The sequence below is a fragment of the Zonotrichia leucophrys genome, chromosome 12 (assembly GCF_028769735.1).
Source record: "Zonotrichia leucophrys gambelii isolate GWCS_2022_RI chromosome 12, RI_Zleu_2.0, whole genome shotgun sequence".
Lineage (NCBI taxonomy): Eukaryota > Metazoa > Chordata > Aves > Passeriformes > Passerellidae > Zonotrichia > Zonotrichia leucophrys.
In genome coordinates, this window is record NC_088182.1 from 13,985,797 (window position 1) to 14,007,235 (window position 21,439).

The 21,439-nt window shown below is 63.8% G+C and overlaps 6 protein-coding genes across 7 annotated transcripts; 4 read left to right on the forward strand and 2 right to left on the reverse strand.

Annotated features, from left to right (window-relative positions):
* Window positions 1–4: 4 nt before the first annotated feature.
* Window positions 5–3,499, reverse strand: RRP9 (ribosomal RNA processing 9, U3 small nucleolar RNA binding protein). The gene is made up of 15 exons (XM_064724444.1): window positions 3,425–3,499; window positions 3,206–3,288; window positions 2,808–2,920; window positions 2,655–2,728; window positions 2,519–2,560; window positions 2,226–2,352; window positions 1,908–2,032; window positions 1,590–1,682; window positions 1,390–1,490; window positions 1,142–1,276; window positions 948–1,010; window positions 727–872; window positions 562–641; window positions 346–419; window positions 5–250 (listed from the first exon to the last, which is right to left on the reverse strand). The coding sequence occupies exons 1-15, from the start codon at window positions 3,497–3,499 to the stop codon at window positions 145–147; spliced, it is 1,437 nt and encodes a 478-aa protein (XP_064580514.1). The 3' UTR covers window positions 5–144.
* HYAL3 (hyaluronidase 3) lies at window positions 2,672–9,981 on the forward strand. 2 transcript variants are annotated; one of them, XM_064724331.1, is made up of 4 exons: window positions 2,672–2,829; window positions 7,985–8,914; window positions 9,026–9,115; window positions 9,251–9,981. In XM_064724331.1, the coding sequence occupies exons 2-4, from the start codon at window positions 8,018–8,020 to the stop codon at window positions 9,602–9,604; spliced, it is 1,341 nt and encodes a 446-aa protein (XP_064580401.1). In that variant the 5' UTR covers window positions 2,672–2,829; window positions 7,985–8,017; the 3' UTR covers window positions 9,605–9,981. The 2 variants fall into 2 exon arrangements, with proteins under 2 accessions (XP_064580401.1, XP_064580399.1); XM_064724329.1 differs by lacking the exon at window positions 2,672–2,829 and adding an exon at window positions 4,536–4,613.
* NAA80 (N-alpha-acetyltransferase 80, NatH catalytic subunit) lies at window positions 4,512–8,017 on the forward strand. Its single transcript, XM_064724335.1, has 2 exons — window positions 4,512–4,523; window positions 6,059–8,017. The coding sequence occupies exon 2, from the start codon at window positions 6,067–6,069 to the stop codon at window positions 6,790–6,792; it is 726 nt and encodes a 241-aa protein (XP_064580405.1). The 5' UTR covers window positions 4,512–4,523; window positions 6,059–6,066; the 3' UTR covers window positions 6,793–8,017.
* Window positions 9,982–11,199: 1,218 nt separating the features above from the next.
* On the forward strand, window positions 11,200–12,061 carry LSMEM2 (leucine rich single-pass membrane protein 2). The gene is made up of 3 exons (XM_064724336.1): window positions 11,200–11,434; window positions 11,516–11,725; window positions 11,811–12,061. Exons 1-3 carry the CDS (start codon window positions 11,299–11,301, stop codon window positions 11,945–11,947), a joined length of 483 nt encoding a protein of 160 aa, XP_064580406.1. The 5' UTR covers window positions 11,200–11,298; the 3' UTR covers window positions 11,948–12,061.
* Window positions 12,062–12,188: 127 nt separating this feature from the next.
* On the reverse strand, window positions 12,189–15,842 carry IFRD2 (interferon related developmental regulator 2). The gene is made up of 12 exons (XM_064724332.1): window positions 15,787–15,842; window positions 15,538–15,654; window positions 15,359–15,446; window positions 15,124–15,248; window positions 14,887–15,044; window positions 14,625–14,675; window positions 14,118–14,287; window positions 13,900–14,005; window positions 13,551–13,688; window positions 13,295–13,423; window positions 13,127–13,222; window positions 12,189–12,988 (listed from the first exon to the last, which is right to left on the reverse strand). Exons 1-12 carry the CDS (start codon window positions 15,812–15,814, stop codon window positions 12,908–12,910), a joined length of 1,287 nt encoding a protein of 428 aa, XP_064580402.1. The 5' UTR covers window positions 15,815–15,842; the 3' UTR covers window positions 12,189–12,907.
* Window positions 15,843–18,700: 2,858 nt separating this feature from the next.
* Window positions 18,701–21,013, forward strand: LOC135453154 (2'-5'-oligoadenylate synthase 1-like). Its single transcript, XM_064723888.1, has 6 exons — window positions 18,701–18,969; window positions 19,139–19,433; window positions 19,513–19,688; window positions 19,769–20,007; window positions 20,093–20,228; window positions 20,312–21,013. The coding sequence occupies exons 1-6, from the start codon at window positions 18,775–18,777 to the stop codon at window positions 20,828–20,830; spliced, it is 1,560 nt and encodes a 519-aa protein (XP_064579958.1). The 5' UTR covers window positions 18,701–18,774; the 3' UTR covers window positions 20,831–21,013.
* The last annotated feature ends 426 nt before the right edge of the window (window positions 21,014–21,439 follow it).

Consider the following 21,439-nt stretch of genomic DNA (forward strand, 5'->3'; position numbering starts at 1 on the left):
ATCAAGACATGGGGGCCAGCAGAATCGGGGCCGTGTGACAACCCCCACTCACATCCTGCTGAGCACGGTGGTGGCTGCACCAGGGATGGGGGGCACAGCTCCAGGGACAGAGTGACCTGCTCCAGTGGCTCCAGGGACAGAGGGCTAGGAGCTGCCCGGGGATTCAGGGCTGGAGGCTGTGGTCTTCTGTTTCAGGGGGATGATGCAGACACTGTTTTTGGCTTCTTTGATTCTCCACCACCGTCCCAGCCTGTGGGTGAGAGAGATGAGGGGGTCACCATCCAACAAGACCCAAAGGAGGGGGAAGCTGCACCCGCAGGCAGCACCAGGGAGGGGGGACAATACCGGTGCTCCTGCCCGATGCCAGCCACCAGGAAGTCACCAGCTGCTGAGAACTTGAGGCTGTTGACAAAACCCACCTGGAGGGAACAGCACAGGGTAAAAGGACAGGGCAGGGTGAGGGGCTCCCATGGGCTTCTCCTGCTGCCCAAGAAGGGCAGTCCCTGCTCAGAGACCCTCCAGCCCAGCTCCAGAATTCCCAGCCCGCCCATCCATCCATACCAAGGGGATGTCCAAGAGGTGCTCCAGTTTCCGAAATCCTTCCCCACACTTCCAGAGCTTCACGCAGCCGCTGTGGGACCCTGGGGCGCAGAGAGGAGCCTGTCATGCACCCAGCCCAGGCGTGGGAGCAGGACTGGTGTCCCCCCAGGCTGCCACCCCACACACCTGTGGCCAGGAGGTCACTGTTGCGCAGGGCAGCCACGGCTGAGACCCAGCAGGGCTGCTGCAGGCCCTCGGTGCCGTGCTCACCGTGCGCCTGCCGAGCCAGCGCCAGCGGCTTCTTCTTCGTCAGCCCCCACAGGGCTACAGACCTGCAGGGATGGGAGGGATGAGGGGGCTGAGGGAGCACCCTGCCCACCCAGGCATCATCCTGGCCCCGTGCTCACCCATCATCTGCACCAGACACCATGTGCTCCTCGTTGATGAGCTGGATACAGTCGATGGAGCCCCTGCGAAGAGAAGAGGCAAGTACCAGCAGCTACAGGTGTGCTCTGGGATCCTGCAGGGCTCCTGGCACCCACACAGCACTGCCCCCACTGGACACACCTGCCCACAGCCCCCTCTGCCACCCCAGACCTACTGGTGCCCAGAGAAGACGAGCTGTGACTCCTCAGGGATCTTCCAGAGCCGCACGGTGCCGTCCCGTCCCCCCGCGGTCACACAGCACTCCCGGCTCAGGCTGTCCAGCCCTGTGATGACGTCCTGGTGTCCAAACCTGCACAAGGAGATGATGACAAACAGCTCTGGCAAGCAGGGCCCTCTACCCCTCACTCCCCAGGGCTGCTGGGCACACCCTGGAGGGGTCAGTGGGATTTCCCCAGGTCTTACAGGGTCTCCACGTATGCGTTCTCAGCCACGTCCCAGACCTTGACGCAGCGGTCGTGGGAAGCGCTGTACAGCTGGTGCGTGCCCTTTCGGAAGGACAGGCCCTGGGACAGACGGACAGATACGGCACAGCAGTGAGGGATGCTGAGCAGGACACAGCTGCCTGGCCCCACAACACCGTGCCCAAAACACCCCCAGCTCACCGAGACGGCGTCACGGTGCCCCGTGAAGATGTGCAGGCGCTTGCAGGTGGCGGCATCCCAGATCATGATCAGCTTGTTCCTGTCTCCCGTAGCCTGGCAGGCAGCAGGGGACACCTGACACTTGCACCCTGGAGACCCACAGCCCACCCCTGCCTCCACCCCCACTCCATGGGCTGTGGCTGTCCCAGGGACCCATTCCTGACCCAGCAGGGGATAGGGGCTGCTTTAACCCAGCAAGGCACATGTGGGCATGAGGCTGTGCTCCCAGAACCCAGGGAGAACACTCCCCAGGGCCATCTCTCCCCCCCGTGCCCGTACCAGGTACTTGCCGTCCGATGAAATGGCCATGCAAAGGACCTGGGACGCGTGCCCCATGTGCCGCTCCTCCGTGCCCTTCTTCCCCCCAGGCACCACGCACAGCCTCTTCCCACTGTCCACCTCCCCTGCGGGAAAATCGTCACAATCACCCTCTGGGAGCCTCCCACCACTCCCAAAAGTGTCAATGAGCCTTCCACACAGCCTGGAATCATGCACAATCCAAGAATAGTCAAGGGCCAAGCCACCTCAGAGGGCACCTGGGTCCCTGCAGGGGTTGGGCTTGGCAACAGCCAGTCACAGCCCCAGGTGAACACTTGCATTTGATGAGGGAGCCATCCTTGGAAGCAGAAAAAATGAATTTGTCATCAGGAGAGATGACGAGGCAGGTAACGGGCAGCTGGTGTCCCCGCAGCACACGGATCCTGGCTGGATCTGGGGGCTGTACCTGCAGGAAGAGCAGGATGTGAGCTGGGCTGCCCAGGACCCCTCCCCAGGCACAGCAGCACCCCAGCACCGCACCCTGACTGCTCCAGGGACAAAGGCTGCACTGTGCTGGCCGTGCCCTCGTGTCCCCGAGGCTGGCACTGGCAGTCTGGCGCCCCGGCACTCACATCTTTGGCGACCAGGCGCTGCAGCCGGCCTCTCTGCTCCAGCTGGGGAAGAAGGGGCACGTTCAGCCAAAGGGGCGGCCTCAGTCCCGGTCCCGCGGGAAGGGGACCGAGAGGCCGCGCCCGCCTCCCCGCTCACCACGTCCTCCTTCAGGCGGTCGCCGATGAGATCCGCCGGCTCCAGCTCCTCCTCGTCCTCCGCCCGCTCCTCCTCTGCAGCGGGACAGTGCGTGAGGCTCGGGCTCAGCGCCCGAGGCCGCCCCGCGGGGCACCGCTACCGGGCGGGACTCACCGAGCTGCCGGAGCTCCTCCAGGTACTGCTTGGCCAAGCGCAGCTTCTTCTCCTGCGGCGTCTCCTCCACCTCCTCCTCCGCTGCCTCTCGCCGCCGCCGCCCCAACAACGGGCTGCGGGGACACGTGTGCGTGAGCATCGGTACCGGCACCCCACAGGTACCGGCACACCTCCGGTACACGCATCCCCCGGTCCGGGATGTCTCCGGTACAGGCATCCCCCGGTCCGACACCCCCTCTACAGCCATCCCCGGTCAGACACCCCCTCCGGTACAGGCATCCCCCGGCCCGGCATCTCTCCGGTACAGGCATCCCCCGGTCCGGCATCTCTCCGGTACAGGCATCCCCCGATGCCGACGCCCCGCTGCGGTAGCGGCACTGCCCAGGCGCAGCCCTTACCTCTCTGTCTCGGAATCACTGGACACTTCCTCGTCGGCGGGCCGACCGGCCGTCGCCCGCGGTCTCCCATCGGCGCCCGGTGCCTGCGGAACAAAATGGGGCGATCGACGGGACGGGAATGGGGATGGGGACGGGCGCAGCGAAAGCCCCACGGCGGGGACCCCCGCGAGGCAGCCCTTCCTCGCCGGCCTCGCTATCTCCCTCCGGCCCGGTCCTTACCGCCGGCCGTGGCCGCCGCCGCGCCGCCGCCCCGCGCGGGGCCTTAGCCCGCCTGCCGCCCGCCGCCGCCGCCATGCTGCCGCCGCACGTGGGCGCCCCCGGCCGCCACGGGGGCCCAGGCCACGCCCCCGACAGAGCCTATTGGCTGTGGCCGGCAGGATCCCGCCTTCCATTGGCCCTGCGGTACCACCTCCCGGTCCCGGAAGCGCGCCCTGCCCTGTCCCGGTCCGACGGCCGCGCTGTCACTAGAGAGTGACGTCACGCATCAGCCCCGCCCTCTGCCCGTAGCCACGCCCCCTTGTTTGACCACGCTCCCTGCCTCTCCGGTGCCGGTGCCGGGGTCCCTGCGGCCGGACCGGCCACTCGTGCCGGGGACCCGCAGCCTGGAGCGGCTGTCAGAGCCCCCGGGCCCCCGGGCTGCCTCCTCTGCCCCCATGGCCCTTCGGGCGCTGTCCCGCAGCTGGCAGCCCCCGTGGTGACAGTGACAGTGGGTTGGTGCTTCCGAAACCATGGTCAGCTTGTCCTGCCCCTCAGGGACCCTTAACCAGCCTCCACTGCCGGGCATGGCCTCTGCTCCCTTCCCATGTCCTTTGTGGAGTGCCAGGGACCCGTCCTTGGCCATGCTGGGGTAGCGTTTCTCTGTCGGGGACGGATAGTGCTCTGAAGAGCTAAAAACTGCTTTTGTGCAGAAATTTTATTATGTGCAAACAATCTCTTTTCTCTTTGGCACAGGGAGAGTCAGGGAAGGACAGTGGGAACGTCCTGCACTGGTCTCTGCAGGGCAACAGGCCTAGGGAGAGCTTGTCCCAGCCTGTGCAATGGATGCACCAGTGGGGACTGATGCTGCCCCCAGGCTCAGCACCCCAGGGCATTACAAGAGGAGCCACCGTCTCTGGCTGGAAGCCTGTCCAGGCTATGGAATTTTGGTCTTGGTGGCCCCAGGCTGCTGTGGAGCTGCTGCTCAGGCTCTGAGGCTGAAGGAACCCATGCCAAGGGCAGTGCGGAAGGGGGCACGGACCGTGCGCCCTCCGGCCGCCAGAGGGCGCGGGCGGGCCGGGCCGGGCCAAGGAAGTGACGGCGACGGCGGGGCCGGAGAGCGGTACGGGCGGGACCGGGCTGGGCAGGGACAGAGCGGGGAGACGGGCAGGGACAGGGGCTCGGCCGTGCCCCAGGGACGGGCCAGTGATGGGTCAGTGCTGGGGTCACTGCTAGGGTCAATGACGGGTTGGTGGGGGGTCAGTGCTGGGTCAATGCTGGGGTCAATGACGGATTGGTGGGGGCTCACTGATGCGCCAGTGATGGGTGAGCGTGGGGTCAGTGATGGGTCAATGCTGCGGTCACTGATAGGGTCAATGATAGGGTCAATGATGAGTTGGTGGGGGGTCACTGGTGGGGTGAGCCGTCAATGGCAGGTCAAACGACAGGTCAGTAATGAGGTGAGTGTTGGCTCTGTGGTGGTCGGCGAGGATCAGTGGTGGGGTGGGGACCCGTGTTCAGGAGATGCAGCCATGCAGTGGGAGCATCGATCAGTTGCTGTGTCTGTGTGTGAGTGCAGTGTGGTTTGGAGCAATCGGGCTGTAGGCAGGCTGAGTGCCCCGTGTGGGGGTGCAGCGTGGGAAGTGGGGGGTGCTGTGTGGGGCCCTGGACAGACGTGTCATTCACACCGGGGAAGCAGAATGAGGCGCTGTGGTTGGTCATGAGCCTGGGCTGCTTCCTGCTGCGCTGGCACCCGGGGCAAAGGAGCCAGCAGCAGCGGGCAGGGTGAGTGTGAGCAGGGTGAGCGTGAGCAGGATCAGCGTGAGCAGTGACTGAGCAGAGTGACTGTGAGCAGGGTGGGTACAGACCCACCTGTGGGTGGGTGGGTGAAGGCAGGGTGATGTGGGCAGGTGGGTGGCAGGCAGATGCTGTTGAGGTCATGGCGTGGCTTTGCTGGGCAGGCAGAAGGAAACCATCACCTCCTCAGGAGTGCTGGTGGGGTTTGGCCTCTGAAGGGGACAGTGCAGGCTGGGCTGTGAGTCAGGAGTCTTGGAGCTAGGGGGGTGACCCCACCATGTCTCCTAGAAGAACCTCGGGTGTGGGAGGGCAGACTGAGTCCCTCCCCAACCCCCAGAGAGGAAGTGGAGCAGTTTGCTCAATCCTAGTTAATCAACTGGCGTGGTGGTTGCTCCTGCCTTCTGCCTGTGGCTTGTTTGCAAGGGGAACTGCCAGGCTGAGGGAGGGGACCCCACAGCATGATGTAGGATAGGGGATTTCTGACCCCTCAGAGGCTATTTGGGCTCCTCAGAACCCTGACTGAGGACATGTGTGATGAGCTAGCTGGTCTGATGGGTGCCAAGGTGGCAGGAGCTGGTGGCAGGGACTGGGGAGGAAGCACTGTGCCTCCTGCCCCTCCGCTGATTTGGCAGTGCTAGAGCTTTCTGTATGTCTCATGGCATGATTTCCTGGAGCTGGCACCATGTGCCACTTCCCTGCCATGAGTCTCTTGTTTGTCCTTGGACCTGCCATGAACTCATCTGGCTGTGCTGCTGGGGCACCGTGCCTGTACTGGGGCCAGTGGCAGGCTGGGGGGAGCACACACACGTACGGTCTGTGCCTTACTGCCTCTAAGCTGTGACCTGCTTGGTTTCCCGTCAGTGAGAAGAATGGGTTCTGTGTCAGAGGAGCTCACCTTGGTCCCCTTGCACCAGAGGCCGGAGCTGCTGGAAGCCTGTGCAGAGCTGCTGGGCGAGGAGTGGGGGAAGAGCCGTGCGTCGCGGCTGCACTCGCTGCAGCGCTCCTCGGACGCCTTTCCCGTGTGCCTGCTGCTGCTGCGGAGCCGCGGCCCCAGCGACAGCCCTGCCACCCCCCGGCAGGGGCCCTGCGAGCTCGTGGGCCACGTGCGACTGTCCCGCGTGCTCAGCCGTCCCCATGACCTCTTCGTGGAGAGCGTGGTGGTGGCGCGGGCGCTGCGGGGCCGGGGCTACGGGCGCCGGCTGATGGAGGCCGCTGAGCAGTGGGCCCGGGCCCGGGGCTTTCGCTGCCTGCGCCTCACCACCCACGACAAGCAGCATTTCTATGCGCACCTGGGCTATGTCCTGGGCGAGCCGGTGCAGAGCGTGGCCTTTCTCAGCCCGGCGATATCCTCTGAGGTGCTGCGGCTCTTCTCCGCCCCTTCTGGGGCTGCCGCTGCCACCAGCACCAGGCCGTGGGTACCCGCGGTCCCCCCGCCGCCCCCGCCGCCCCTCGCTGTGCCCCCACCGCCTCCCCCACCCACTGTGATCTGGGCGAGGGGTGTCCTGGCTGAGGGCGGCGAGCAGCAGAGCCTCCTGCAGACCCCGCACCGCGATGCCAAAGGGCTCCCCATCTTCTGGATGAAGAAGGACATCTGAGGGGCCCCGAGCAGTGATTAAAGCAGTGTGGGTGGGAGCTGCCCGCCGCAGCCCTGCCTGACTGCTGCCATTCTTCAGGGCTGGCACCAGCTCCCCCAGCCTCTGTGGATCACCCTGGCCCCATTGCTGGGGCAGGGAATGGGCAGAGTTCCCGTACCCTGCCCTACCTGGGCACGCTGCCTCTGCTCCTGCCTGGCCCCCAGCTTGCCTGGCTGGGGCTCTGGGACCACCAGCATGGTGGGGAGCCAGGCCCACCGCAGGCTGTGGCATTGGCACTAGTCCCCAGGAGCACTGCCCAGTCCCGCTAGTTGTGTCCTCCACTCAGGATTTACTGAGTGGGGCAGCTGGGGCTGATGGAAGTGGTGGCCTCCAGCATGGCCACAGCTGTCCTCACTGAGCAGTCTGGGGAAACTGAGGCACAGGATGGCTGGGTGGGGGGGGGCACTGTGGGAGTAGGGCACGGTGGTGGGGCTGCAGAATCAGGTCCCCTGCACTGCACAGCGAGGGGGGCAGGTGGCCAAGCCCCCCTGAGGCAGCTGGTGTCAGTGAGGGACAGGCATGGGAGCGGGAAGGTCAGAGAGAGCGTCCGGCCTGGCAGCGAGGGATTAGCGCTGTCCTTGCTGTGTCACGCGGCCCTGGGCCCATTCCCCGCCTAATCCCCTCATTCTGGGCAGCTGGCCAGTGCTGGGCAGGGGCACCAGACCCCTCTGGCCCTGCCTGGGCTGTGAGGGACAGAGCTGTCCCTTTGGCCCCACAGCATGCCTCTTGGTGGGACTCGGTCCTTCAGCAGGTCACCCAGCCTGGCTCAGCACTGTGCTGAAATGGGGACCAGGAAGTCTTGGTGCCTCCACTACAGGCAGGACTGGGAGCCAGCAGGGAAATTGAGGCACCAGGGTCAGTGGCTTGCAGTGCCACTCCAGTGCTGTGCCATGGCTGTGGTGGTGCAAGTAGGATCACAGCACCAGAGAGCAGCAGGCATAGGGTAACACTGGCAGTGCTGAGGCAGGAGGGATCTCAAAGCCCCAAGTGTACCCAGTCCTGTCAGGTTTTGGGGTGGGCAGCATGTGCTTGCAGGACAGCCCAGCCCCTGTGGCCAGTCCTAGTCCACCATGTGCCGGGGGGCAGTGCCTGCATTGCTGGAATGCCCCCTGCATCCCACAGCCTCATCCCCACGGCTCTCCTTTCCTCGCAGGGTGCCGGCCCCGCGAGCAGCTGGTGAGGCGGGATGGTGCTGGTGCTGGCACTGTGGGCCTGCCTGGCACTGGGCACAGCCAGCGAGGAGAGCCCGGCACCCGAGCCCCTGGCAGGCGGGCAGCCCTTTGCCGTGGTGTGGAACGTCCCCACCGAGCGCTGCCAGCGCCGCTTTGGCATAGGGCTGCCCCTCGGCGACTACGGCATCGTGGAGAACCAGGGTGGCCACTTTGCCGGCCAGAACATCACCATCTTCTACAAGAACAAGTTTGGGCTGTACCCCTACCTGTCACAGCATGGTGTGCCCCATAACGGGGGCCTCCCCCAGCGTGTCTCCCTCGATGCCCACATCAACAGGGTGGCTGAGGACATCCGCCTCCTCCTGCGACCTGCTTTCCATGGCCTGGCCGTGGTGGACTGGGAGGAGTGGAGGCCCTTGTGGGCCCAGAACTGGGGAGCCAAAAGGATATACCGGACAGCCTCGGAGCAGTGGGTGCGGGAGCAGCACGGCTTCCTGCCGGCACGGCAGCAGCTCCAGCTGGCCCAGCTGGAGTTTGAGCGGGCGGCACAGGCTCTGATGGAGGAGACGCTTCTGGTGGGCCGAGCCCTGCGCCCCGGGGGGCTCTGGGGTTTCTACCGCTTTCCCGACTGCCTCAACAGCAACTGGGCCAAGGAGGCAAACTACACCGGGCGGTGCCAGCTGGCAGAGGTGCAGCGGAACAACCGTCTGGGCTGGCTCTGGGCCGCCTCTTCTGCCCTGTACCCCAGCATCTACCTGCCGCTGGCGCTGCCGCCCGCGCTGCGCCGCCGCTTCGTGCACCACCGGCTGCGCGAGGCCCTGCGCGTGGCCGCCCGCGGGGCCCACGGCCTCCTGCCCGTGATCCCCTACTCCCGCCTCTCCTTCCGCCGCTCCTCGCGCTTCCTGCAGCTGGTGAGCACGGTGGGGCTGGAGCTGGCTGCGGGTGCCAGCACGCGGGGGTTCTGGTTAGCACAGGGACACAGGCTGTGTCCCCCAGATGGGTCACATCTGTGTTCCTGGCAGGCTGACCTGGTGCACACCATCGGGGAGAGCGCGGCGCTGGGAGCGGCTGGAGTCGTGCTCTGGGGAGACCTGTCCTACTCCCACTCGGCTGTGAGTATTGCCCCTGCAGCACCAGAGGCTGTGGGATGTGGGATGTACGGGGTGGCCACATTGCCTGTGCCCACCAGGGAGGGCTGGCCAGGTCTCTGTGGTTGGGATGGGTTCTCACTGGTGCTTCCTCCCCAGGAAAGCTGTGCCAGCCTGCACCACTACCTCGTGTCCACCCTGGGTCCCTACGTGGCCAACGTGACGGCAGCAGCCCGAGAGTGCAGCTACGGGCAGTGCCACGGGCACGGGCGCTGTGTGCGCCGGCAGCCCCACGAGCTGGGCACCCTCCTGCACCTCGGCCCCGGTGCCAGCCCGTGGGCTGCTTTCCGCTGCCACTGCTACCGTGGCTGGGCAGGGGAGGGCTGTGCCCAGCGGGTATGGCTCAGCCCTGCCACCTCCTGCCAGGTGCCCACCCACTCTCACAGCCTCTATGGGCACAAGGATCTCACATCCTCTGACACCTGCCTGCCACAGGGCACGTGGGGCTGGTGACAAAGGCCAGGGGCCACCACGGTCCCCTACCCCAGCAGTGCTGCTGCTGGCACTTCCTATGGTCTCATTAACCTAAATAAATTCTCCTGGCACAGCTGGCATGGTCTTTGTGGGCAAAGCTGGGGGACTCTGTGGTGTCGCCATGCTGGGCACAGTTGCCATTGCTGCTGAGAGGCAGCACAGACCCCAGTTTGGCTCTGGATGGGTCCAACAGTGCATGAGTTTTCCTGCATGGGCTCTGCCCTGATCCTGTGAGCTGGCAGCAGCTTTACCCTGGGAAAGGGGGCATGGGGCACTGCCACAACCTGCTGTCCCTTTGCCACTGGCACTGTGCTGCCCGCAGCCCTGTCCACGCCACCAGGCCCCCCTCCCCACAGCTATTTTTATCGCCCCCCAACCGTGTTTCTCACTGTCCTATTTTAAGCGGCGCAGTTGGCGCACCGGGAGCCCAGTGCCCAGCTCCTGGGGGCCCTGCACCACCTCACTGCCCGCTCACGCTGCCCAGCACAGGCAGCCATGCCCAGGGAAGCTGCAGAAGGTACTCTGGGGAGTGGGCTTGGGGCTGGCGGGGGCTCTGGCACCCCAGGGGATACCGGGCAATGCAAGGCTGTGGGGTTGGGATGGGAGCAGTGGACAGATGGTGCCCTCTGCCATGGGGGCTGTGGGCAGAGATGCCTGCCCAGGGAAGAAGGGGGTCCTGGAGGGCTGCAGGTGTAGGGCAGCAGGGTTTGGGGAGGGTACAGGCAGCTGGCACACACAGCCCCCTGCAGCAAACCTATGTGACCAGCTGTGCCCCCATACCTGGGGCAAGTGGGTGCAGGGGTGATGTGGGTATGTGTGCAGCAGTCCCTGGCCAAGGGTAGGGCTGTGGGGAGGGTCTGAGGGGGCCCTGGATACCGGCTGAGGCCCCCCAACCCTGATGCCTGCCAGCCTGTGGGTGACACACAGTCTGGACAGAAGCAGCACGGCGCCACGCTGCCCTGCGACATGCCACTGACCCCGGGAGGGACTGGGGGTGGGTACACTGCCAGCCTGCCATGCTCTGCCAAGGGCACAGTGCGTGGGCCCTGCACACCGCTCAAAAATACACAAACACCTAGAAAATAGTCTTTTCCCTCTACCCCAATGCAGGCATGGTTGCTTCCCAAAACAGTGCTGGAGCAATGCCTACTTCCGAAAAGCCCTCTCAGTCCCGTGTGACATGCTCACTAGGGCAATGGGCACCAGGGCCCCCTGGCACAGCATGCACCCCACATCTCCATCTGTGCACCCCAAGCAGCACAGGTACCTGCAGGGCAAGCCGGGCCACGTGGCAGACTGGCACTGCCCTGCACCTGCCCACCAGCTTCCAGCTGGCCCTTGGAGCCCCAGCCAGTCCCACAGTGCCTGGGCTATCCTGGCTGGGGGGTGGCACATTCCTGCCCCCAAGCCAGGGCCAGATTCCAGCCCCACTAACAAGGCTCCGGGATCGTGGCCACCAGGCACCCGCTAACTGCTGCGATGACAGTGGTGGGGCCGGGGGGGCACAGCCAGGGCTTGCCCACGGTGGCTGCAGGGCTGGGCCAAGGGAGCACCAGCCTTGGCTGCCTGCCCTGTGCAGCCGTGGCTGAGATCCCCCCAGCAGGGCTCTGGTCCCACAGGGGTGCCCAGGGCAGGGCACAGGCCGACCCTTTGCCTCTGTTCCAGCAGACACCATGGGAAGGGCTGAGGGTGCTGCACCAGCAGAGCCTGGGGACCCCGACAGCAGTGAGTCTGGAGCCATCAGCCTGCGCCCCGTGGAGTCCATCAGCGACCTGTACTGGGCCTCGGGGGGGCACAAGGGCACAGAGGGTGAGAGGAGGGGCAGAGGGGCTGTGCAAGGCCCGGCTGTGCCCGTGGCCAGGCTCTGACCCCTTCTCTCCCCTGCTGCAGGCAACGGCCCGGCTCCCTCCAGCAGCCTGCACCGGCCCCCAGCTCGGCCCGTGTCCCCCGTGCCCCCGCCGCTCCTGCCCACCCTGCGCCCCGTGCCCCCCGCCAGCCCCTGCCCCTGCCTCGGCCCTGGCCACCCCCTGCTGCTGGCCCTGCTGGCGCTCCTGGCACTGTCCAGCCTGGTCCTGGCCACGCTGGCCATCTACCTGAGTGGTACGTGGCACTGGCAGGGTGGGAGATGGGGCATGTGGGGGACCAAAGTGCCCCCGCTGAGCACGCTCCCGTCCTGTCCCCGCAGTCCTGCAGAGCCAGTCGGTGCGGGCGCTGGCCCAGTGGCTGCAGAGCCAGGAGGACGCCGTGCACCAGCTGCGGGCAGCCAGCAGGCAGCTCTGGGCTCGCCTCAACGCCAGTGCCCAGCCGGGCGGGCACCGCTGAGCTGCCCCTGGCCCCACCACGGGCTCTGGGCCGCCACGGGAAGGGGCACCGAAGGGCAGGAGGGGGGAGCAGCAGCCTTACCCACTGAGACCTGGCAGCATTGTCCCTTGGAACACAGGGGCAATCCCAGACCCTGTCCCAGGCTGTGAGAGAGAAACCGGGCTGGTAAGGACCTGCATCCGCCCCAGTGACAGCCCTTCCTCTTAACAAGGCAGAAGGCAAACTTTATTTAGCCTTTTAATTACCTCTTACAATCAAAGTCTTAGAAAATCACCATGATAGATACATTCCCAGGGTGGCAGGCACTGCCAACTGGCATGGCCCCATGTCCGCCTGGGCAGTGGCCCCCCTGTAATTAATTTCCCACAAGATTACTATTTCATATAAAGCATTTGGCTGCAAAAGGATTGAGAGTAGGCAGCTGGCAGGACTGGGCAGAGCTTCCCACTCCACACTGCTCTGCCACCATCACTGATGCCAGGCTGGCTGGGGAGGCAGGGGCTGTACTCAGCATGGCAGGGTGGGGAGAACGCTCCTGCCACAGGCACAGACACCAGGACCAGCTGCTCTGCAGCCCTGCACAGCTCTGCCCTCCCACCCACTCTTCAGGCTGTGCCAGGCCACCCTGGTGCCCCTGCAGGACTAGGGAGGGTATACACAAGCCCTGCCACTGAAAGTGGCTGCAGAAGCCTGGGTGAGACCCCCTCCCACTGTGACACATGCATGTCCAGCCACAGAGCAGGCACATGGCAGCACGCCACCACCTCCCCCTGCTCTTCTTTTATCCTTCCTATTTTTTGGTTAAAAAAATAAAAGAGGGGGCAGCCCCCCCCTTGGGGCAGCTCCAGGCATTAAATACTCTGCTGTACATGAATAAAAGCCCGAGGGCTGGGGGCACCTGCCCCTCACAGTGCAGGGTCTGCAGTCCAGGTGGGCTGGGGGCTCTGCCCCCCGTGCCCATCACAGCACATCCGCCCGCTTGTCCCGCACGCGGCTCCGTGCTTTCGTGCGCGCTTTGAAGGCAGCTGAGTTGTAGAGGTGCTGCAAGGAGAGGGAAGGAGAGATTAGGGCAGGGGATGCCCCTCTGCTCACCTCCCCAGCAGCACCCACCACACTCAGCTGGAGCCCCTGGTGGCAGAGGAGGGGACTGTGGGCACAAATGTGGGAGGTGGCACCCACCTTCTCAAAGCGGGAGACTTTGCTGGCTTTCAGAGCAGCCGCATCCAGCACCAAGGGGGGCCCGAGGCCGAAGATCTCCCGTAGCAGCTCATTGTTCTGTGAAAGCAGGGATCTGTCAATGCCCACAGCACCAGCCCAGCACTCCCTGGGGCATCTGCCAGCCCATACCTGTAGGTGGTGGTGGATGCCGGAGCCCAGCACCTCCTTAAAGGCTTGGTAGGTGCGCTGGCGTGCCCAGCTGTCCAGGTACATGCACTCCAGGCCAAATCGGACGGTCTCCTCCTGGTACTCTCCAGTCTGAGCAGAGAGAGGGGCATCAGCAATAACCTGGGCACCAGCCCTGTGTGTCCCCTGGCTCTCTAGAGAGGAATCATCAGGCAGCTGGGAAGCAGGGGCAGAGCAGGGCAGCCCCAGGCTCCGGTACCTCGATGAAACGCAGGATGTCACGGAAGATGGATCGCTGCCTCCGTCGGTCTGTCTTGGCTCGGTACTTGTTGCTCTCAGTAGCCAGGACCTTGAGCTGGGTACACAGGAACTCTGTATCTTGGTGGCACAAGTCCTCCTGGCAAAAAGCAGGGGATTTAGAGGGATGACCTCCAGGCACTGCCCACTGCCATGGCCAGCAGTGGCTGGCCACTGGGGCCAGCCCCTCTGCCTGGGTGCCTGCTGGTCAATGCCAGCTCAGCCGGGGCACGTCAGGGTGTCAGAGCAGCTCCCTCCCTGCTGCCTGCTTAGTGCCCACCCACTGCTCCATGACACAGCCCATGCCTTACCTCCAGGTCCTGGGCCAGCTCGAAGAGCAGCGCAATGGTTTCCCCAGCCAGGATGCGCAGGGCAACGCTGCTGCTGGTCAGCAGTGGGGGCAGCTGCAGCCAGCGACTGGGACAGGGAGGCAAGAGGGCATCAGAGAGGCCAAGCACGGCACCAAGGGCTCTGTGCTCCACAGCTGGCTGCCCCACACCAGCCTCCACTCACTTCACACCCCACTCACTTGTCCAAAATACTCCTGAGGTGGGAGGGGGGGCAGATGGTGAGGAGCAGGGACCATGACTGGAGCGCGCTGCAGTGCAGAGGCCCGTGCTGGGCAGGTGCTGTGCCCCCTTCGCCTGTGCTGGGGGTGCTGAAGATGCCCTCCAAGCAGGACAGGCATGAAACCAGGTCCTGGAGGAGAGAAACTGTGCCAGTCAGACCACAGCTGCCATGGAAATGCCACACTGAGCTGTGCACTGGGGACCAAAGGGGGACACACTATACCAAGAGGTGCCAGGAGCCCCTTGGGACAGGGGAGGCTACTCCACCCACAACACCCCCCCAGCTGGTTGCCCCCAGCTCAGCTCCAGGCTGCCCAGGGAAGGGGCCTGGGCTGTCACTCATGTCCCCGTACCCCTACTCCAGCTCAGCTCCAGGCTGCTCTGGCACTGTGGGCTGAGGGCAGGTGGCATGGCAGCCCCAGGGTGCCCTTTTGCAGGGGGTACAGACGACACCCAGGCGCAGTTACCTCGAGGTCACCAGCAGCAATGTAGCAGCACATGCCCAGGGCTGTGGCACACTGGCAAGAGAAGTTAGGGGAACAGTTAGATGCCAGGCCTGATCCAGCACCCAGCCAAGGGGCAGCCGGGTTGGGGTGCCCCTGCTTTGCCCCAGCGCACTCCACAGAACCCAATCCTGTCACCCTCCCGGGACTGCAGGGGCTCCCAAAGACATTGCATGGGCTCTCCCCAGCACGGAGGTGTCCCCAGGAGGAAAGGGGCCAGGCTTACGCTCTGCCGGGCGCTGGGGCTGGCTGTGCTGTCTGTCAGGACGCTGACGAGCAGCGGCTTCAGGCTGCGGAACACCTCTTCTCCCTCCGGGCCGGAGCCCATCTGGAGGCAGAGGAGGGTGAGGACGCTACCTGCCAGCGCCTGTTCTTCCCCTTTACCTGTGGGCAGCACCAGAGACCAGCCTCAGACACGGCCCAGCGGCCCCGCCGCCCCCCGCCCGCCCGCCCGGCCCCTGACCTTTCTTGAGACACTTCTCCAGGGAGTCGGTGAGCGTGAGGCGGCGCTCCAGCAGGAACTCGGACAGGGTTCTGGAGGACAGGGCCAGGCGCAGGCCCTGCAGTGCCGCCTGCCGCGCCTTGGCGCTGCGAGACACCGCGGCACGTCACGGGCTGGGCTGTCCCGGCACGGGGCACGTCCCTGCCCGCGGCTGGCAGCGCGCCCGGAGCGCCCGCGGGGGGACACCGCTCCTCACCTCTTGTCCAGGAGGGTGTCCATGTGCTCCTTCAGCCTGTCCTCCGCCTCCTCCTCCTCCTGGCCGTGCTCACTCGCCGCCTCGCTCCCTGCCCGGGCGGCACCACGTGAAGCCGGGAAGGCCGAGGGCGGGCACACCGCGACCCACGTGGGGGTCACCATGGGCTCCGCGTGCCTCACCTGCTCCCTCCTCAGCGGGGCCGGCGCTCTCGCTGGCACTGCTGCAGTGGCTCAGCACCTCGCTGCCGGCCTCCTCCTCGCTGCCGGGCGAGCTCGCCCGGGCGCTGCCGGTGCCGCCTGCGGGATTGGGAGCAGACTCGTGTGAGCCCGGCGGTGCCAGCCCGGCGCTGTGAGCCCGGCGCTGCCAGCCCGGCCATGTCACACTCAGACCCGACCCCCGGTCCCCTTTCCCGGGCCCCCCTCACTTACGGCGCGCAGCGCGGCGGGAGCGCGGCATGGCCGGCGCGCGCGGACCCCACGCCCCGCCCCCGCCGGGATACCCCCGCCCACACCCCGCCCACGCCACGCCCCTGAGAGCGCCTCCACTATCTGCGCATGCGTCGCGGGACCTGCCCGAGTCCCCTGTCCCTGTCCCTCTCCTGGTCCCTCTCCTTGTCCTTGCTCGCCTCCCTGCCCCTTTCTCTGACCCTCTACCTGCCCTTCTCCCTGTCCAGGCGCTATGTTCATCCCTGCTCCCTCAGCATCCCTGCCCCTCTCCTGTCCTGATGCTATCTTCATCCCTGGTCCCTGATAGGAAAGGTGCCTACTGATATCTTTAAAACAATTTGATGGGTGCGGGTCTTTAGGAGAAATCGGTGTTCATGTATTTGAAATGGGTCTTAATGTCTCTACTAAGCTCAAGCCACACAGGTTTGGTACAGAACCCAGACAGTTTGACTACAGCTCGAATTCCTGAACTTTAAGGCAATAGATAATTCGGTCAGCACAAAGTCTCTTGCAGAACTCAGCCTGAACTTCTGAACTTCAGGGGCAAATGACAGGTTTAGGGGCGGAACACGTGGTAGGCGGTCCGGGAAGGCTGTACCTTCTTAGTACCTCAGCCAATGGGGAAAGACAGAGGACAACATGCAGCCGAGAGTTAGAGTAAAAGGATGCTGCATCGTGAATGTCAGGAGAGAAATTCCGTGGGGATATGGCCCAGTGGAGTCTCTCCCTTTATTTGAATAAAGTTGCAGGACTCCTCTGTCTCCTTTATGGACACTGGCCTCTCCTAATGTGATTTTCTGCACATCCCTGCCCTGTGTCCTTGCTCTATCTTCATCCCTAGCTACTCACTATCCCTGCCTGTATCCCTTCTTCTGTCCCTGTCCCTGCCTGCATCTCAATAGGAAAATCTCATTCCCTAAGTAAAGTACCAATTAGCCTTTCTACTATGAAATGGTTTGGCCCTTACTAAGATCTATACATCCCCTGTACTGCTGTACACTGCATTGCTGTGGTTGGGCAGGCAGGCAGATAAGGCCCGCAGCTGGGCCCTCCCACCATCTGGCCTCACAGATAGGCACCTCTTGGCATAGTGAGACTGACTCCAGAACGAGGAAAGAAGGATGCCAAAGCCACAAATTGCACTGGCTTTACAAAGCCATGGGGACAGCAGGCAATCTGTGGAGCCTTGTTGTACCCCAACACTTGAGGAATGTGGGACCCACATGTGAACCACATTCAGGGTGCCTCAGTTTGGCTGGGACACCCCCTGGGTGAGAATAAAGAACATCTCTTGTCATGCTCACCTTGGTGTCCTGGCCTTGCTCCTCAGGTGTGAAATGCTCATGACACCTGTCCCTGCCCACAGCTCTGCCCCTGCCTGTAACCCTGTCCCCAGTGCTGGTCCCCTCCCTGCCTCTCCTCCTAATATCCCTGCTCCTGCCTGTATTCCTGCCTTGTTGTCACCCAATACTCAGGGAACACCCATCCCTGCTCCTGCCTGCATCCCTGGCCTGGCCATTTGCTGCTGCTGCCAATCACAGAATCACAGGGTTGGAAGAGGCCTTCAAAATCATTGAGTCCAACCCAGCCCTAACACCTCAACTAAACCATGGCACATCCAGTCTTTTTTTAAACACATCCAGGGATGGTGACTCCACCACCTCCCCAGTACTTTATCACTCTTTCTGTAAAAACTTTCTCCTAATATCCAGTATCTCTACTCTTGTCCTTGTCTCTGCTCCTGACTGTATCCCTGTAACCCTGCCCATCTCTCCTCTGTTCTATCTGTACCCCTATCCCAATCCCTGATCCCAAAATGGACCCCATCTCCCTCTGTTCATATCCCTGCCCCTCCTGCTGACCTTTCCCTGCCCCATCTTGTCTCCATCCCTTTCCCTCCCTCGCTCTCCAGCCTTTGCCTGTCTCCTGCCCATGTCCCGACTCCCTGCCCCTTTTTTTGTTCTTTCCCGCTCTGTTACAGCCCCCGCCCATCCGCCTGGCCCCAAGCCGAGCTCCCAGGTGTGTTTCTGTCATTTGGCTCTTCCCTGTTTATTTGGGCCACGGGGGCAGTCGCGGGCTCCTTCGCACTTTCGTTTCCAGCTTGGCAGAGCCAGAAACTGAAAATTGCGTCGGGAACAGAAACCGAAACTCCCGATCTCCCGGTTTAAGGCAGCACAGGCTGTAACATCCTACTCGTGCTGCCTGCTGCCTCCTGCTCCCGGCATCGAGGGGCTCCGGGGGCTCTGGTGCCGCTGCACCGGCCGCATCCCCCTGCAGGGGAGGGCACAGCCTCCCTGGTGATGCCGGCATCAGCCGTGTCCCACCGACGGTGCTGCCACCAGGAGCCTCGGAGAAACTGGCTACGTCTGCAATCTCATTGCCTGCAGCGGTGCCGGGCATCTGCAGGCACTGGGGACAGCCTCATTCCATTGCCCGTGGTGGCACTGCCACATCCCTTGCCCCTGCTCACACCATGGCACAGCCGTGAGCCGTGTCCCAGCACTGGCTGTGCCCCAGCCCGGACACTGGGGCTCTGCCTGTCGGGGGAGACCCTGTGTCATCGACGGGGCTGTGAGACAATGTGTCACCGAAGGGGCTGTGAGACCCTGTGTCATCGACGGGGCTGTGAGACCCTGTGTCACCGAAGGCACCGGGCTGTGAGCCCCACGGCACCCCAGGGCCAGCCTGCAGGCTGCTGCCTCTCTGCCACGGCCAGCCGAGCTGGGTGTCAGGGTGACCGCAGCCCCCTCCCAGCCCCCGCAGGGCGGCACCGGAGACACCCGGAGCATCTCGGGGAAACGACCAGGGGCCACCTTAAGTTCCCCGCGGTGACGCATCGGGGCGGCGGCCCGGGAAGGTTTAAAAGCTGCTGCAGGCAGGAGCAGCCTGTGGGGTGGAGTGCTGCGGGCAGGAGCAGAGGGAGGAGGCAGCAAATCAGAAGAGGGCAAAGGGAGCGATACACCTGTCAGGATGGATATGAACCCGGCGGCATCCATGGACGGACTGAGAACAGTAACTGCCAGGGAGCTGGATGGCTGGATCGCCAGAACCCTGCAGCCCAGCCCGGAGTTCTCTGCACAGGTGAAGGAGACAGTGTGGAAAATCTGTGAATTCCTGAAGAGGAAGTGCTTTGAGGATAATATCCACGTCCAAAAGACCGTCAAGGTGAGTGCTACCCGACTTGGGGGCCAGCTGACGCCCCTGCTGCCGCCCTTCCCACTGCCCCATGCTCCAGCTCCTGCCCTGCCTCAGTTTCCCTTGGCAGCTCCAGGAGTGGTGGCAGCCGATCCTGGTGCTGGCAGTGGTGCTGAGCAAGCAGGGTCTCTCTCTGCAGGGTGGATCAGCAGGAAAGGGCACAGCTCTGAAGAACAGCTCTGATGCTGATGTGGTGCTCTTCCTCAGCTGCTTACCCAGCTACGAGGACCAGAGGAACAACAGAACGGTTATCCTGGATTTGATCATGATAAGGCTGAAGGACTGCAGGGAGAGCTTGCAGTTTGATGTGTGCATTGGTGAGCCCAGGTACAAAGGTCCTGACTTCACACCGCGCTCCCTCAGCCTTACTCTGTCCTCCCTGGAGACTGGAGAGTCCATCGATGTGGACGTCCTGCCTGCCTATGATGCTTTGGGTAAGGGCTGCAGGCTGGCACAGGGACAGGCAGTGGTGTCAGTGCTGGGATGGCTCTCACCCTCCTTCTCACCCCACAGGGCAGGTGACCCAGGATGCCCCACCAAACCCAGGAGTGTATGAGAAGCTCCTGCATGCCCACAGCCAACCCGGGGAGTTTTCCCCCTGCTTCACTGAGCTGCAGAAGAAGTTTGTGAAGTATCGCCCTGCCAAGCTGAAGGACCTCCTGCGCCTGGTCAAGTACTGGTACAAGAAGGTGAGGGCTGCCCAGCTTTCCCAGTTCCCAACAGACACCCATCCCAGCCAGCTCTCACCTCCATCTGTTCTTCTCCTCAGCTGCTGAGTCCACAGTACCCCGATGCACACCTGCCCCCTAAGTATGCCCTGGAGCTGCTGACCATCTATGCCTGGGAGGAGGGCACAGACTCCTCCCGCAACTTTGACACGGCTCAGGGCTTCCGCACAGTGCTGGAGCTGCTGGGCCGGCACCGGGACATCTGCATCTACTGGGAGAAGTACTACTCACTGCACGGAGACATTGGTGCCCACGTCAAGGGCTTGCTGCGCAGTCCCCGGTGAGGATCATGCCCAGTGGGATTGTGCCTGCTGGCCCCATGGTACTGCCCAGGGCTGACAGCAATGCCCACTCTGTGTTTGCAGCCCTGTCATCGTGGACCCTGCTGACCCCACGGGGATCCTGGGCCAGGACAAGGACTGGAACTTGATGGCACAGGCAGCTGCCAGCTACTGCCGCTCACTGCCCTGCCTTGCAGACGCCCAGCCCTGGAATGTGCAGGTAAGGCTGCCTGACCCTGTGAGCATCAAGTCCCCCACCCCTGTCCCTGCTGTCTTTGCCCACCCACTCTCCTGTCCCTGCAGCCAGCCCGGCCCGTGACCATTGAGGTGGTGCAGCTGTCAGGCACCAGGCTGACGGAGTGTGTCAGCCCCTACACCACCATCGGGCAGCTGAAGGACATGATCCACCAGAGCTGGGGCATCTCCCCATACCAACAGCGCCTGGCACAGCAGGAGCCAGGCAGGAACAACATCACCCTGCAGGACAGCGATACCCTGGCCATGCACGGCATCTTCTACAACACCACGCTGGTGCTGCTGCAGACCGAGCTCCAGAGGATGCAGGTCCTGGTCAAGGACGACAAGAACCGGACCACGACCTACACAGTGCTGCCCACCGACACCGTCCGACAGCTGAAGGAGCAGATCCAGGCCCGGCAGGGGCCCTCTGCCAACGAGCAGCGCCTGACCGACGGCTCCAGGGAGCTGCAGGACCAGCACACGCTGGAGCACTACAACATCAGGCCCATGAGCACAATCTACATGCTCCTGCGGCTCCGGGGAGGCGCAGGCCCCCAGCTCCCTGCCTGCTTGCCTTGCTGAGCACTGCCCTCAGCACCAGCCCATGCCCCTGTGTACCCTCCTGTCATGCTGGAAATAAATACTTACTAGATCCTTGTGCTGCTTGCTCTGTTGGGGACAGTGACAAGTGTCTCATGGGGTAGTCAAAGGGGTTGGGGTCGCCAACACTTTGAGGGGGGACCTCAATGCCACAAGCTGCCGGGATGGGACAGGGACACAGAGGTGCAGTAAAGCAGTGCTCCCTGACCCCAGGGTGCTTGGTGGGGTGAAGGATGACAGCCTGCTGCCAGCTGGACCTCAGGAGAAAAAGCCATCTGCTTTATCTGCCTGCTCCTGCCTGCACCACTGCCTGCCTGTGCTCAGGCTGGGGGGCAACCAGCGCTGGGACATGGTTTGTGCTGGTAGCATGGTGTCACTGCAGGCTGTGGGATGTGGCCAGTGCCACCAGGGGTCCTGATGCCAGCACAGACAGCAGGAGGCAGCAGAGTCCGAGGTCACCTTCGGTCACTGCGTTAATTGCTGCCTGCTGGCACCGGGGAATTTTGGTTTTCATCTTCCAGAAAGCACGGGCAGCTGGAAGTCTGGGGAAAACCCATCAATCTTGGCAATGTCCCTGCAGGTCTTGTCTCC

What these genes read in the sequence shown, in the direction of transcription:
- HYAL3 (XM_064724331.1), top strand. Translation starts at nt 8,018, where the DNA reads ATGGTGCTGGTGCTGGCACTGTGGGCCTGCCTGGCACTGGGCACAGCC. An exon ending in CCTCGCGCTTCCTGCAGCTG is followed by an intron (nt 8,915 to 9,025) that starts GTGAGCACGGTG and finishes TGTTCCTGGCAG; the next exon opens with GCTGACCTGGTGCACACCAT. An exon ending in TGTCCTACTCCCACTCGGCT is followed by an intron (nt 9,116 to 9,250) that starts GTGAGTATTGCC and finishes CTTCCTCCCCAG; the next exon opens with GAAAGCTGTGCCAGCCTGCA.
- NAA80 (XM_064724335.1), top strand. Translation starts at nt 6,067, where the DNA reads ATGGGTTCTGTGTCAGAGGAGCTCACCTTGGTCCCCTTGCACCAGAGG.
- LSMEM2 (XM_064724336.1), top strand. Translation starts at nt 11,299, where the DNA reads ATGGGAAGGGCTGAGGGTGCTGCACCAGCAGAGCCTGGGGACCCCGAC. An exon ending in GGGGCACAAGGGCACAGAGG is followed by an intron (nt 11,435 to 11,515) that starts GTGAGAGGAGGG and finishes CCCCTGCTGCAG; the next exon opens with GCAACGGCCCGGCTCCCTCC. An exon ending in GCTGGCCATCTACCTGAGTG is followed by an intron (nt 11,726 to 11,810) that starts GTACGTGGCACT and finishes CTGTCCCCGCAG; the next exon opens with TCCTGCAGAGCCAGTCGGTG.
- LOC135453154 (XM_064723888.1), top strand. Translation starts at nt 18,775, where the DNA reads ATGGATATGAACCCGGCGGCATCCATGGACGGACTGAGAACAGTAACT. An exon ending in GGCTTGCTGCGCAGTCCCCG is followed by an intron (nt 20,008 to 20,092) that starts GTGAGGATCATG and finishes CTGTGTTTGCAG; the next exon opens with CCCTGTCATCGTGGACCCTG. An exon ending in CCCAGCCCTGGAATGTGCAG is followed by an intron (nt 20,229 to 20,311) that starts GTAAGGCTGCCT and finishes CTGTCCCTGCAG; the next exon opens with CCAGCCCGGCCCGTGACCAT.
- IFRD2 (XM_064724332.1), bottom strand. Translation starts at nt 15,814, where the DNA reads ATGCCGCGCTCCCGCCGCGCTGCGCGCC. An exon ending in CCCCGCTGAGGAGGGAGCAG is followed by an intron (nt 15,447 to 15,537) that starts GTGAGGCACGCG and finishes CCGCCCGGGCAG; the next exon opens with GGAGCGAGGCGGCGAGTGAG. An exon ending in AGCTGGCCCAGGACCTGGAG is followed by an intron (nt 13,689 to 13,899) that starts GTAAGGCATGGG and finishes GCTTTTTGCCAG; the next exon opens with GAGGACTTGTGCCACCAAGA.
- RRP9 (XM_064724444.1), bottom strand. Translation starts at nt 3,499, where the DNA reads ATGGCGGCGGCGGCGGGCGGCAGGCGGGCTAAGGCCCCGCGCGGGGCG. An exon ending in AGCGCCTGGTCGCCAAAGAT is followed by an intron (nt 2,353 to 2,518) that starts GTGAGTGCCGGG and finishes CTCTTCCTGCAG; the next exon opens with GTACAGCCCCCAGATCCAGC. An exon ending in CATCGGACGGCAAGTACCTG is followed by an intron (nt 1,683 to 1,907) that starts GTACGGGCACGG and finishes GCTGCCTGCCAG; the next exon opens with GCTACGGGAGACAGGAACAA.